Genomic DNA, 13,023 nt, shown 5'->3' on the forward strand with positions numbered 1-13,023 from the left:
TCACCGATATCAAGGTATCAATTTATTTAACTACCCATGACCTACATGCCAACATACAGAGATTAGGAGGGATCCTACTGATAGATTCCCTTTAGGCTATGTGCACATTAGGTCATTTTACCCGCGGATTTGTTTCGGAAATTTCTTGAGAAAGGTTTGAAATCTTTCTGCAGACATTTCCCAGCAAAACCTATGGGAACAAAAAATAGCTGTGCGCACGCTGCGGATTTTTCTCAAGAAAATTTCTTGAGAAAATTTTATCAAGAAACTTTCTTGAGAAAATGAGCATGTCCATTATTTTCCGCAGGTATCTACGGTATACCCCCGGAATTTCACTCCATTCACTGTAATGTAATAGCGAAATTCCGGGGGTATACTGCAGGTAGCAAATGATGTGCGGTATACCCCCGGTATAGCCGCGATTTACCTGCGGTAATGCTCATCGCTCCCTGCGGTTTTGCAGGGAGTGATGTCATTATGACAGAAGAGGAAGCGGAGCAGTGTAAACACACACGTCACACTCCCTGGACGCCGCACAGAAGCGCTTCCGTGTGACATCCGGCGGGTGGCCGTGCAGTCTGTGTCCCGCTCTGGCCCCGCCGCTGCACGCAAAGCAGCGTCAGTGTCTGCCCGCAGTGTCAGCAGCTTGTCACCCTGCAGCGCAGGCAGACACTGACACACAGCAGTGCGTGCAGCCACGGGGATGCCGAGCACTGCTGTCAGAAGGTGAGATGAGATCATTACCTGCTGTGACTATCTCCTGCCTCCTGACGTCACCGCGGTCACTGCTGTCTATGCCCGTCACACGAGCGGCCCGAGACTGTCACTAGCGGTGACGTCACGGGCTCTCGCGATACTGCTGACAATGCGGTGGGCATAGAAGGCAGTGACAGCGCTGATGGCAGGACTGCAGGAGATCATCACCTCAGGTAATGATCTCATCTATCCTCCTGACAGCAGCGCTCGTCATCCCCTGCAGTGACCTGGGCTATTGATGTTAGCTCAGATCACTGCATTGCTCTCCCAGCCAATGGGGAACATTCTGTTCTTCATGGACTGGGATAGTGACTATGGTATGGATCGCCATCGTTGGACGCCCCCCCCCCCCCTTATTGGATTACGCCGGACGTGGAATTGATTGTTCTTATCAATAAATTGGTGAAAGAGGGAATGTGGGGAGTGTTTTTTTTCAAATAAAACTTTTTTTGTTGTCTATTTTATATTTCTTACTGACTGGGTTCGCGATGTTAGGTATCTGATAGACGCGTGACATCACTAACCCCAGGGCTTGATGCCAGGTGACATTACACATCTGGCATCAACCCCATATTGTCAGGGCCAGGCGGTCGGGCAGACCCAGGAGGTGGATCCACTGGGCCGAACTCTAAGATGGTGGTAAGGAGTCCGGTAGCTGAAGCACTATGGGCAGTAGAACAGTCCGTGCCAGTGAGTGTAACGAAGAAGTCCCTGGGACCACGGAGTCACAGATGGTAGTCCGGGTGACGTAGCTCAGGTTCGGAAGCCGAGGTGGTGTCAGGCGGGGTCCGGAACCTTTGGAGCGAGATGGCGGGTCACCGCAGGGATCCGAGATGGTACGGACTGTCAGATGGCAGACGGACAGCGTGCGGGGTTCGGGATTCAGCAGGACCGGATGGCGAGGCAGGATCAGCTCTAGAAGAGAGATACGTGAGTATGGCACGAAGACACAAGGAGACCTGACTCCTAGCTTGGAAAACACGAAGATCAGGCCCCGCCCTCTTGGACAATACACCCCTTTATACCCTGTACCTGTTTAGCCTCATTTCCTGTTAATGGACGCTGGCCCTTTAAGAAAGGGTCAGTGACCGCGCGCGCGCCCTAATGCGCATGCGCGCAGCCCGAGTGCCAGAAGCCAGGGAAGGAGGCTGAGAAGAGGACGCAGGGGAGCCGGCCAGGGCCTGGGAAGCCGTCGGGCGCCGCGATCGGAGACCAGGGGGCCTGGGAAGGACGGGCACCGGGGCCAAGGACCCGGGGAGCGTGGCAGGTGAGCCGGGGAGCGGGGCTGAGGACCCGGGGAGCGGAGCAGAGGACCCGGGGAGGGGAGCCAAGGACCCGGGGAGCGTGACACATATATTACCTCGTTTGCCACCACACTAGGGCAACGGGATGAGTTGGGGCGAAGCGCCAGGATTGGCACGTCTAATGGATGCGCCACTTCTGTGGCGGCTGCAGCCTGCTATTTTTAAGCTGGGGAGTGTCCAATAACAGTGGACTTCCCTAGTCTAAGAATATCAGACCCCAGCTGTCTGCTTTACCTTGGCTGGTGATCCAATTTGGGGGGACCCCACGTTTTTTGTTTTAAATTATTTAATGTAAAATAACAGCGTGGGGTGCCCTCTGTTTTGGATTACCAGCCAAGGTGAAGCTGTCAGCTGTGGTTTGCAGGCTGCAGCCGTCTGCTTTACCCTAGCTGGCTAAAAAAATAGGGGGAACCCCACGTCATTTTTTTTAATTATTTATTTATTTTTTGGCTAAATACAAGGCTATGCACCCTTTAGTGCCACATGAAAGTCACAAATGGGTGCCAACTTAGAATATGCAGAGGGGTGGGACATTATATAGGTCTTTCTCAACTATCTATCTATCTATTCATCTATCCATCTTTCCCTCTATCCATTATCTGTCTATCGATTATCTATCTATTATCTATATTATTTATTTCTGTTCAGCATAAAAAAAACGCAGGGACCAACCTGCGGAAAAAACGCGGCAAAACAGCGGCAAAAACGCATACGTTTTCCCTGCGGATTTGGTGCAGTTTTTTACCGCAGGTGCGGTAATCTTCAACTCCCAGAAGTTTCTCAAGAAATTTTCTTGAGAAAAATCACTTTTCTAGTGCGCACATAGCCTTAAAAGTAATTACAAATTTCACTATCTTGGGTCACGAAAGAAACACAAGTTAAAATATTCCATAGATAAAATCTGCATAAAACCCCCAGCGATTAGTAAGTTATCCCCCGTCATATGGGTAGGGAGCTAAATATTGCTGTATAGCAAATTCTGCAGCCAGCTATAAATACTGTGTAATTTTTTTTAAATCTTCTATTTCTTATTTAACAAAACATTTATAATTATTTTGCTGCTAAATTTTAGGGTTAAAAAAGTATATGGACTACAAGGTGCGTGTTACAGCTTCAAATTCTGCAGGCGAAAGTGCTGTCTCAGAAGACAATAATATTTTTGTACGAACACTTGAAGATGGTGAGTATAATGCTACTGGTGATATGAGGCCATATTGTACATCTGCAGGTTATAGAATTGGCTGTGTAATGATGACAAATAATAGCACTGCATCACATTATTGAAATAATTTCCACTTTAATGAATGCCGAGTCATTATACCCAACATATATATGTGCTATTGTCAAGAGTTTTTTGTGAATATACACTTAGTAGTCATGTCACAGACAAAATTCTGTAATTAATAAACATGAGCATAGTTCAGGATATGTTTCAGTTTTTTAGTTGAGAATTATATTGCATATTTTCATCAGAATCCTAAATGTTTGCCCTATCCTATGATCAATAAGTGTTGATGAAAGAGATATAAATATAGGTAGAAAAACAACAGGTTTTGCCTAAAAATGTTATGTTATGATATTGTCTTTAATCCCACTACATTTGGAAAACTTAAGCAATAATCGTAGCTCGGTTTGAGGTGTGACAGGTTTCTTTTTCAAAAATTTCCGTCCCATACAGCTTAATGTGGCTAGAAAAAAAATCTAAGTGTCACATTACTGAAGCAACCACATTTAGAGATGTACAGTATTTGTAATTTTCGCAGATATGCTACGTGTGTAATCAAACCCCTAACAACATATTCACATTTATAACCTATCCACAGGATATAGGATAGAATGTCTGATGACCTGGAGGTCCCACACTGGTCACAAGAACAAGGGTCTTGTGTCTGGGAACAGTTGTCATCTGTGTCCAGTTCCTTCAATGTTTATAAGATTGACCAAGAGAGTATGTACTCAAAGTGTTGTACTCAAGCATCTCCATCAGCTAGTAGACGTTAAATGGAACACTGATACAATGATGAAATTCAAAAATTGTGGCATTCTGATGAATGATTTGTCTGTATTAGATCCATCTTTTCATAAGGTGTCAAAGCAACATAGTATGAGAGATGCCACAGCAATTTTAAGGCAACTTCAGTTCTAAATACTCATGTTATGTCGAAAGGCAGTTGAGGGTTCGATCAAACTACCGTATATTCTCTCATGCAAGCTAATCTGATAGATTATGCAAATTACATTCAACTCAAATTCTGCTCAGAGTGTGAGCCGAGTATCATTTACTGTGATCTGATTCTCTCACATGTGAGAATTGGAGAACTGGTGAGGAGAAGAGGGAGAATTTAATTTCTACATTTTCTCCATTGTCCATGTCAGCGTATCTCGTACTGCACTTGGATGACATCCGAGTGCAGTCCAATGTTTAGCACGCACCCATAGACTGGAAGGGGAGCGCGCTGTTCGATATACGCTGCCATTCCCAACAAGCAGCGATTTTTTTTTTCTCATGCCGAATTGGAATGAGAAAAAGCGCTAGTTGGTTATTAGATAGCAATTGGCCATGTTATATGCTAGTATGAGCAAACCCTGAGAGTGAATTCAGCATCATCTGTGGTTTAGATAGCAATGACAGTGTCTGTATAATTGTCTAAATGGAACTGCAACTGGTGGACTAAAGGGTGCTTTACACGCTGCGACATCGCTAGCGATAGCTAGCGATGTCGTGCGCGATAGCCCCCGTCATTCGTGCGACATTTGGTGATCGCTGCCGTAGCGAACATTATCGCTACGGCAGCGTCACACGCACATACCTTTTTCAACGATGTCGCTGTGACCACCGAACAATCCCTCCTTCAAGGGGGAGGTGCGTTCGGCGTCTGGGCGACGTCACTGCAGCGTCACTAAGCGGCCGCTTAATAGCAGAGCAGGGGCGGAGATGAGCGGCCGGAACATGCCGCCCACCTCCTTCTTTTCTTATTGCCGGTGGACGCAGGTAAGGAGATGTTCGTCGTTCCTGCGGTGTCACACATAATGATGTGTGCTGCTGCAGGAACGACGAACAACATCGTACCTGCAGGAGCAACGATATTTTGAAAAGGAGCGACGTGTTAACGAGCAACGATTTTTCACATTTTTGCGCTCGTTGATCGTCGCTCCTTGGTGTCACAGGCTGCGATGTCGCTAACGGCGCTGGATGTGCGTCACTAACGACGTGACCCCGACGATATATCGTTAGCGATGTCACAGCGTGTAAAGCCCCCTTAAGTTTCTAGTATTCAGATTTTCCCAAATTGCTGTCTAATTTAGAGCAGTATTTCTCAACTCTCTTATTATTGAAATAGTTGTGTTGATTGTAAGTCTGCAATACATAACATCTTACTAGTGCAATGGACAGCGACTAGAATTGTTATAACTAGAGATGAGCGAACTGAAACTGTAATGTTCGGGGTTCAAACCGAACATCCGGTGTCTGGGTCTCGGACTCCAAAACGGACTTTAAAAAAAAATAAAATGTTTATGACAGAGTTCGGAGTTTGGGTACTGTTCGTATGCTCATAAAGTCTGTTTAAAGGCTGCAGTACAGCCAGTCAACACATTTTATTGCATGTGGAAGTTGCCTGTATGCTGATGTAAACAATAAATGTAAAAATATTACTTGGACTGCCGACTATTTTTGATAACCAGCTCAGGTAACACAGACAGCTGCAATCCTCAGCTGTCTGGTTTGCCTTAGCTGGTTATCAAAAATAGAGGGGATTCCATGCCATTTATTAAAATGATTTATTTAAATAATTTAAAAAAAAACGGCATAGGTATCCCCTCTATTTTTGATAACCAGTCAAGGTAAACCAGACACCTGAGGGTTGTTATTACCAGGGTGGGAAGAGCCATGGTTACTGGGCCCTTGCACCCTTCCCAGCCTAAAAATAGCTGCTTGCAGCAGCCCCAGAAGTGGCACATTCATTAGGTGCGCCAATGCTGGTGATTTACTCAGTTCTTCACAATTGCCCTGGTGAGGTGACATTTGGGGTAATACTTTTGGAGTTGATGTCAGCTCTGAATTGACAGCTGACATCAAGCCCAAGGGGTTAGTAATGGGAAGGCATCTATCAGCCACCCCCATTACTAACCCGGTAAGTATAGAGTTAAAAAAACAGAATTTTATTTGAATAAACATTCCCCCCATATACCCTCGTTCACCAATTTATTACATCATCCTGGAAGCTCCGATGTAATCCAAAGAGTAATGTCCCACATCGTCCATCGATTCCTATGGACCTTCATTCTGAGAACTTTCTCAGAACAAGGATCCATAGGTCACTGTCAGTACGCGGCAGCACAGAATTATTCACACTCCAATAAATTCCGTACGGACTAGGGGTTGACCTATGCAGCCTCATTCTGAGAATGTTCTCAGAACGAGGCTCCATAGGTTACTACCGGTTAGCAGTAGGCATGTATTTTCTCAGAAGCGGTGACATTAGTACAAGGTACTCAGAACAAGGCTGCATAGGTCATTCTCTTTCAGTAGTAGGTACGGAATTTCTCAAGAGTGGTGACGTCACTGAGTTACTAATATGGAGAAAATCACTGTACACTCTTATTTAAGTATGCAAAGTCTTTAATTGTAGACGTGGTACATACAAAATAGGTGAAGGTGACAAGGAACAATGTTTTGACCTAATTGGTATTGACCACAGTGTTGCTTTGACAAATGTGAAGCACCGCTGACACTCCTGTGCCTAAACCTGGTGTACGGTGTCACTGAGTTACTGACATCATCGCTAGTGAGAAAATCCATGTCTGCCGCTAACTGTCAGTGAGCTATGGAGCCTAGTTCTAAGAATGTTTTTAGAACGCAGGTCCATAGGAATCAGTGGATGCCATGGAACATTACTCCATTGGATTATGTCAGAACTTCCTAGATTTATTTTTAATTAATAAATTGCTGAATGAATAAGTGTGAGAGACTGTTAATTAACCAATTGCATTATGTTGAAACTTTGAGGATATTTTTATTCAATAAGTTGGTGAATTAGTGCATGTGGGGGAGTGTTTGTTCAAATAAATTTTTTTCCCTGTGTGTTTTTTTTAATTATATACTTAGTGAGTTAGTAATGGGGTTGTCTGAAAGACACCTATCCATTACTAACTCCTGGGCTTGATGTCAGCTGTAAATTGACAGCTGACATCAACCCCAAAAGTATTACCCTGATTGCCACTGCAACAGAGAACTCATGAAGACAGTTGCAAAGAGCCAAGTGGTTGCAGCCGACAGTTGTCTGCGTTTCCTGCGCTGATTATCAAAAATAGGCAGGACTCCACGTCATTTATTCCCTATCCACGTTTATTATGAGGGCAGTGGCACCCATTTTGCTTCCTTCTGCATCCCCCCAGCCCTTAGTATGACCATTTTACAGCACAGAACTTTGGGTCCCTATTGACTTATATAGGGTTTGGGTCTGAGGTTAAATTTGGGTGGAGTCCGGGTCCCGAACCAAACTGGTCCGGCCAAACCCGGTGAATGCAAGATCCATGGGTTTGCTCATCTTTAGATATAACCTAACACATAAACTCCCCTGACATGTTTTACTGCTAATTCACCTTTATCAGGAGTCCAGTAGCTTATAACCAATAGCAGTATCTGCCACCTTCAAACTAGTCTAAGCAATTGGCTTCTTTCATGGCGACTGTGGCCCCAGTAAGTACCATTAGTAGTGATGGCTGAACCCAAACTTTAAAGCTCGGGGTCAGAACATAATGTCCGTGAATGGACCCCTGTGTCAATGAACTTCTAAGGGAAGTCCATGTTCAGCCACCCTGATAAAAAGACAAATCAAAACAGGAAGCAAAACAGGGGAAAAGCAGAACAGTTATACTTACCAAGTTTCTGCATGTACAGCTGTCACACTGCTTCCAGGTCCGCTCATTAAATTTCAAGCATATTCACTGCTTCCAAAAACCCCACCCTCTGTGACAGCTTCTGTGATTGGTTGTAGTCAGTGTGTCGGGTTGGTCGCATCTGTGATTGGTTGCCTTCACACTAGCTGTCTGAGTCCCTGAAGTGGAGTGTAAAAATAAATAATTGGAAAAAATGGCGTAGGGTCCCCTGTATTTTGATAGCCAGTGCAGACAAAGCACACAGCTCAAGGCTGCAACCCCCAGGTGTGTGCATTATCTTGGCTGTGTACCAAAATGTGAGACAGTACTCAGGTGTTTTTAACCCCTTTACCCCCAGGCGATTTTCCGTTTTTTGTTTTTGTTTTTTGCTCCCTTTCTTCTGAAAGCCGTAACTTTTTTTATTTTTTTGTCAATATTGCCATTCGAGGGCTTATTTTTAGCAGGATACATTGTACTTTAAAATGAAACCATGAGTTTTACCATATAGTGTACTGGAAAACGGGAAAAAAATTCCAAGTGCGGAAAAATTGCAAAAAAAAGTGCAATTGCACAATTGTTTTGGGATAGTTTATTCACCTTGTTTACTATATGGTAAAACTGACGTGTCGGTGTAATGCCTCAGGTTGGTATTGGTTCGTAGATGCCAAATTGGTTTACTTTTATCTAAGGGGTTAAAAAAATTTAGAAGTTTGTCCAAAAAAAGTGCCACATCTTTTGAGCCATTTTACGCGACCCATAGCATTCTCATTTTTGGGATATAGGGTTTAGTGATGGCTTATTTTTTGCACCTCGAGTTGACGTTTTTAATGGTATAATTTTAGTACAGATGCTACATTTTGATCGCCTGTTATTGCATTTTGCGCAAAATTTGCACCAAAAAAACCCTTGTAATTTTGGCGTTTGGAATTTTTTTGACGCTATGCCGTTTACTGGTCAGATTAATTGATTTTATATTTGATTGGGCATTTCTAAACGCGGTGATACCAAATATGTGTATATTTTTTATTTTTTAAGCCCTTTAATTTTCAATGGGGCGAATTAACTTTTATGTTTTTTATTTTTTTTTTTAAAAAAAGAAACTTTCTTAACTTTATTTTATTTTACTAGTCCGCCTAGGGGACGATAAGGATCAACAGAATGATCATGCATTATTTTCTGTTGATCAGACCAGCACAGCTCTGATCAGCAGAAATGCTGCATTCTTGTTACAGTTGCTGCTCTGTCAGAAAGCTGGGGGCTTGTATTGTAGGGCTGGGGAGGCCTATGGTTATTCTATTCTACCCTCACCTGCCTAATAGTAGCAGCATTCAGTCACAACATAATTGATGAATTCATTAGATGCATCAATCCTGGCGCTTACCCAACATCCTGAATTCCCCAGAACGGTGGCAATCAGCGTAATATAAGGGTTTAATGACAGTTGTCATTTGTCAAAAAAATCACAGCTGCCACAAAGTCCTGTATTAGTAATGGGTATGGGTCTATGAGAACCCTCCACTTCTAATTGTAAAAGTAAAAAGAGATATACAGAGCACAGAGAAAAATCATTTATTTAAAAAAAGCCATCCTCTTTCTCCAATATATTAACCCTCAAAACTCTTGGAGGTCTGATGTAATCCACAGACACTATGTCTCCAAAAATGACACAGCCCTGCTGCATCCTGAGGTTGCAATGCGCTGTCACATTAAAAAAACATGACCGATCACTGCGGCTGCTGGATCACACTGATAGAGACGCAGCTGTGAGAGTAGTGACGTCAGTGAGTTCACCTGAGGTCACAGCTGGCTATTCCCACAGTACACCAGCTGTGAGCTCAGGTGAATTCACTGACCTTACTGCTCTCACAGCTGCGGCCCCTTCATTGAACTCAAATCCAGTAATCCAGCATGGAGTTCAATGGTCCTGAATTACTAAATTAGTGACTTCAATGGTGCCAGATTATCTGAATAACTGGCACCAATGAAGTAAAAAATCCAGTAATCCAACATCATTAAACTCAATCCCGGATTACCGGAAAGCACAAGCATTGTAGTAACCTGGGATTGAGTTCAATGAGTTCACCTCAGGTCAAAGCTGGGGTACCGTTGGAACACCAACAGTGACATCATGGGAACTCATTGAACTGAATCCACAGACATGACGTCCCATGACGGTCCTAGCTCCGCTATATCTGAGGTCACAGTGGGTGGTGTGAGACTGTGACCGGGGTTGTCTATGACGGTCGGTACGTCTCGCCCCGGTTGTGCTCCCTCCATGTATAGAAAGCAACTCCACTCCAGGGTTAATGCTGTTTCCCTACAGGCTGAAAGGAGGGTTAAAAGGAAACAGGAACATGGGCGTGGGTCCCTAGTGTGAGGGAGTGAACACAACTCCCTGAGTTTCTGCCAGAGAAAGACATGTGTGCTGTTTTGGACTTTTGGTTTGTGCAATAAACCGTGTGCTGTGACCATTGGTGCCTGGATCCCGTGTCTTCTGCCGTGCAGCCGACCACGCTACCTCACAGATGGTGGAGAATGCGGGCATGCCAGCCCGGTGAGGTGTAGCAGCCATCCCTGGTGACCCAGCAGCGCATGCCCTGGATTCGAGCGGCTATACTACAGCCCAAACCCGGCGACGCCATGGAGGACATACTAAAGCAGCTGGCTCAGGCTAATGCACAGCAACAACAGGCTAATGCACAGCAACAACAGACCAATGCACACCTGCTCCGGTCGTTGGATCGTCAGCAGCAATCCTTGCAATTGCAGGAACAAAGGCACCAAGAACAGATGGTTCTCCTGGCCAAGTCGATCCGTGCTGGACCGGCAGCAACAACCCCGAGACCGGGTGACGACGGCAGCATCCGGAAAACGGTGAGACAAGCATTGCAAAAGATGACCCCGGGGGATGATGTGGAAGCGTTCCTGGCGGTGTTTGAGCGGGTGGCCGAGCGGGAAAAGCTGCCGACCCCCCAGTGGGCTGAGGTATTGTCGCCCTATCTGACGGGGGAGCCCCAAAAAGCGTACCTGGACCTCTGTACCGAGGACGCCATAGAATATGAGACCCTGAAAGCCGAAATACTTGCTCGGTTGGGGGTGAATACCTATGCACAGGCTCAGCGGGTAAATCAGTGGTTCTATGAGGAAGTCAAACCCGTACGCTCCCAGGCCTATGACTTGTTGCATCTGGTAAAGAAGTGGTTGCAGCCTGACACTCTGAGCCCGGCGCAAATGGTGGAAAGGGTAGTGGTTGATCGCTTTGTGTGCACTTTACCCGTCACCATTCAATGGTGGGTAGGACAGGGCGACCCAAGTACCCTGGACCAATTAGTGTGCCTGGTGGAGCGGCATGTGGCTACGCATGACTTGATATGGGACACTGAGACTTTGCATGCCGCCCGTCGGTCCGGCCCCTCCAAGCCTCGGGCCAAGGACCCACCGCGGACACCAGTGCGGGAGTCCGCTACCGTCCCATCTGAGGCCGCGCCCGCGGTCCCTGAGGTCCGGAAGGCTATGTACCATAAACGACAACTCGTCAAGGGGGTTTCCTTCCCTATTAGATGTTGGCGGTGCCAGCGGGTGGGACATATCGAAGTCCAGTGTCCACTCACCACGGAGCCCATGGATTGTGGGGTTACCCGGCGGGGTTCAATGTATGCTCAGGCGGTGTGTACCGCGGACCTTGTCTCCCCGGAGACTGAGCCCCACTTGTGCCAAATACAGGTGAATGGATGTCCGGTTACAGGCTTGTTGGATTCCGGAAGCTTAGTGACCCTTGTGCGATCAACCCTAAGGGCTGAAGTAAAGGCCACAGGACATACCGTGGGGGTGGTTTACATACATGGGGACCGCCGAGACTATCCCACGGGGATTGTCACCATCACAGCACCCTGCGGTCAGGTGCAACATGAGGTGGGACTTATGAACACTCTTCCCTATGACGTGATCCTAGGAAGGGATCTGCCGTATTTTTGGACTCTATGGAAGGGGCCTCCTAAGTCCCCTCAGATATTGGACAGTCCGGGACCTGAGCCCGACAATCCCGAATCCGGGACACCTGCCGTAGGGGTCCCCATGATAGGGACAGAATGTGAACCCGATAGGTCGCCCCTAGAGGTATTGGCAGGAGAGGCTGAGATGGTCGAGCCCATCCCGGAGTTGGAGGCGTCCCCGGATACGTTTGGGACAGCCCAACTCCAGGACCCTACATTAATACATACCCGGAGTCGGGTGACAGTGGTTGACGGGGTGGCACAGCTGCCCGGTGCCCAGGTAAGGTACCCCCATTTCGCTCTTAAACAGGATTTACTCTACCGGGTAGATGAAATACGGGGCGTGGGGGTAGAGCAGTTGGTGGTGCCCCAGCCATATCGCCGGCGGGTCCTCGACTTGGCTCATAAACACCTGATGAGTGGCCACCTAGGGGTCAAGAAAACGCAGGAGCGAATATTGCAAAGGTTCTATTGGCCCGGGGTCTTTGGGGAGGTAAAACGGTTCTGCGAAACCTGCCCGGAGTGTCAGCTTACCGCAGCCCTGGCCCACTTTCGCAGTCCGTTGGTACCGTTACCCATTATAGAAGTCCCTTTTGAAGGATAGGGATGGATCTGGTGGGGCCCCTCATAAAGTCCGCTCGAGGGCACCAACACATCCTAGTGATCGTTGACTATGCCACCCGGTATCCAGAGGCGATACCTCTCAGACATACTGTGGCGAAGCTTATAGCTCGGGAGTTGTTTGCTGTGTTCTGCCGGGTGGGGTTGCCCAAGGAGATCCTTACGGATCAGGGGACCCCATTCATGTCTAAAGTGACCAAAGAGCTATGCCGGCTACTCCAGATCAAGCAGTTGCGTACGTCTGTGTATCATCCTCCGACGGACGGTTTAGTGGAGCGATTCAATAAAACCCTGAAAACCATGCTCAAAAGGGTGATTTCCAAAGACGGGAAAGACTGGGATATGATGCTTCCCTATTTGATGTTTGCCATCCGAGAGGTGCCACAGGCATCCACGGGGTTTTCGCCTTTTGAGTTGTTATACGGGCAACATCCCCGGGGATTGTTGGACCTGGCAAAGGAAACATGGGA

The 13,023-nt window shown here is 46.6% G+C and overlaps 1 protein-coding gene across 1 annotated transcript in view; it reads left to right on the forward strand.

The window, feature by feature from the left end:
- Positions 1 to 13,023, forward strand: part of PTPRQ (protein tyrosine phosphatase receptor type Q) — an 855,789-nt gene that overhangs the window by 464,813 nt on the left and 377,953 nt on the right. Inside the window, exon 30 of the mRNA XM_075342420.1 lies at positions 3,133 to 3,240. Within this exon, the coding sequence (XP_075198535.1) occupies positions 3,133 to 3,240 (108 nt within the window). The remainder of the gene's footprint in view (positions 1 to 3,132; positions 3,241 to 13,023) is intronic.

The sequence above is a fragment of the Anomaloglossus baeobatrachus genome, chromosome 4 (assembly GCF_048569485.1).
Source record: "Anomaloglossus baeobatrachus isolate aAnoBae1 chromosome 4, aAnoBae1.hap1, whole genome shotgun sequence".
NCBI classification, from domain to species: Eukaryota; Metazoa; Chordata; class Amphibia; order Anura; family Aromobatidae; genus Anomaloglossus; species Anomaloglossus baeobatrachus.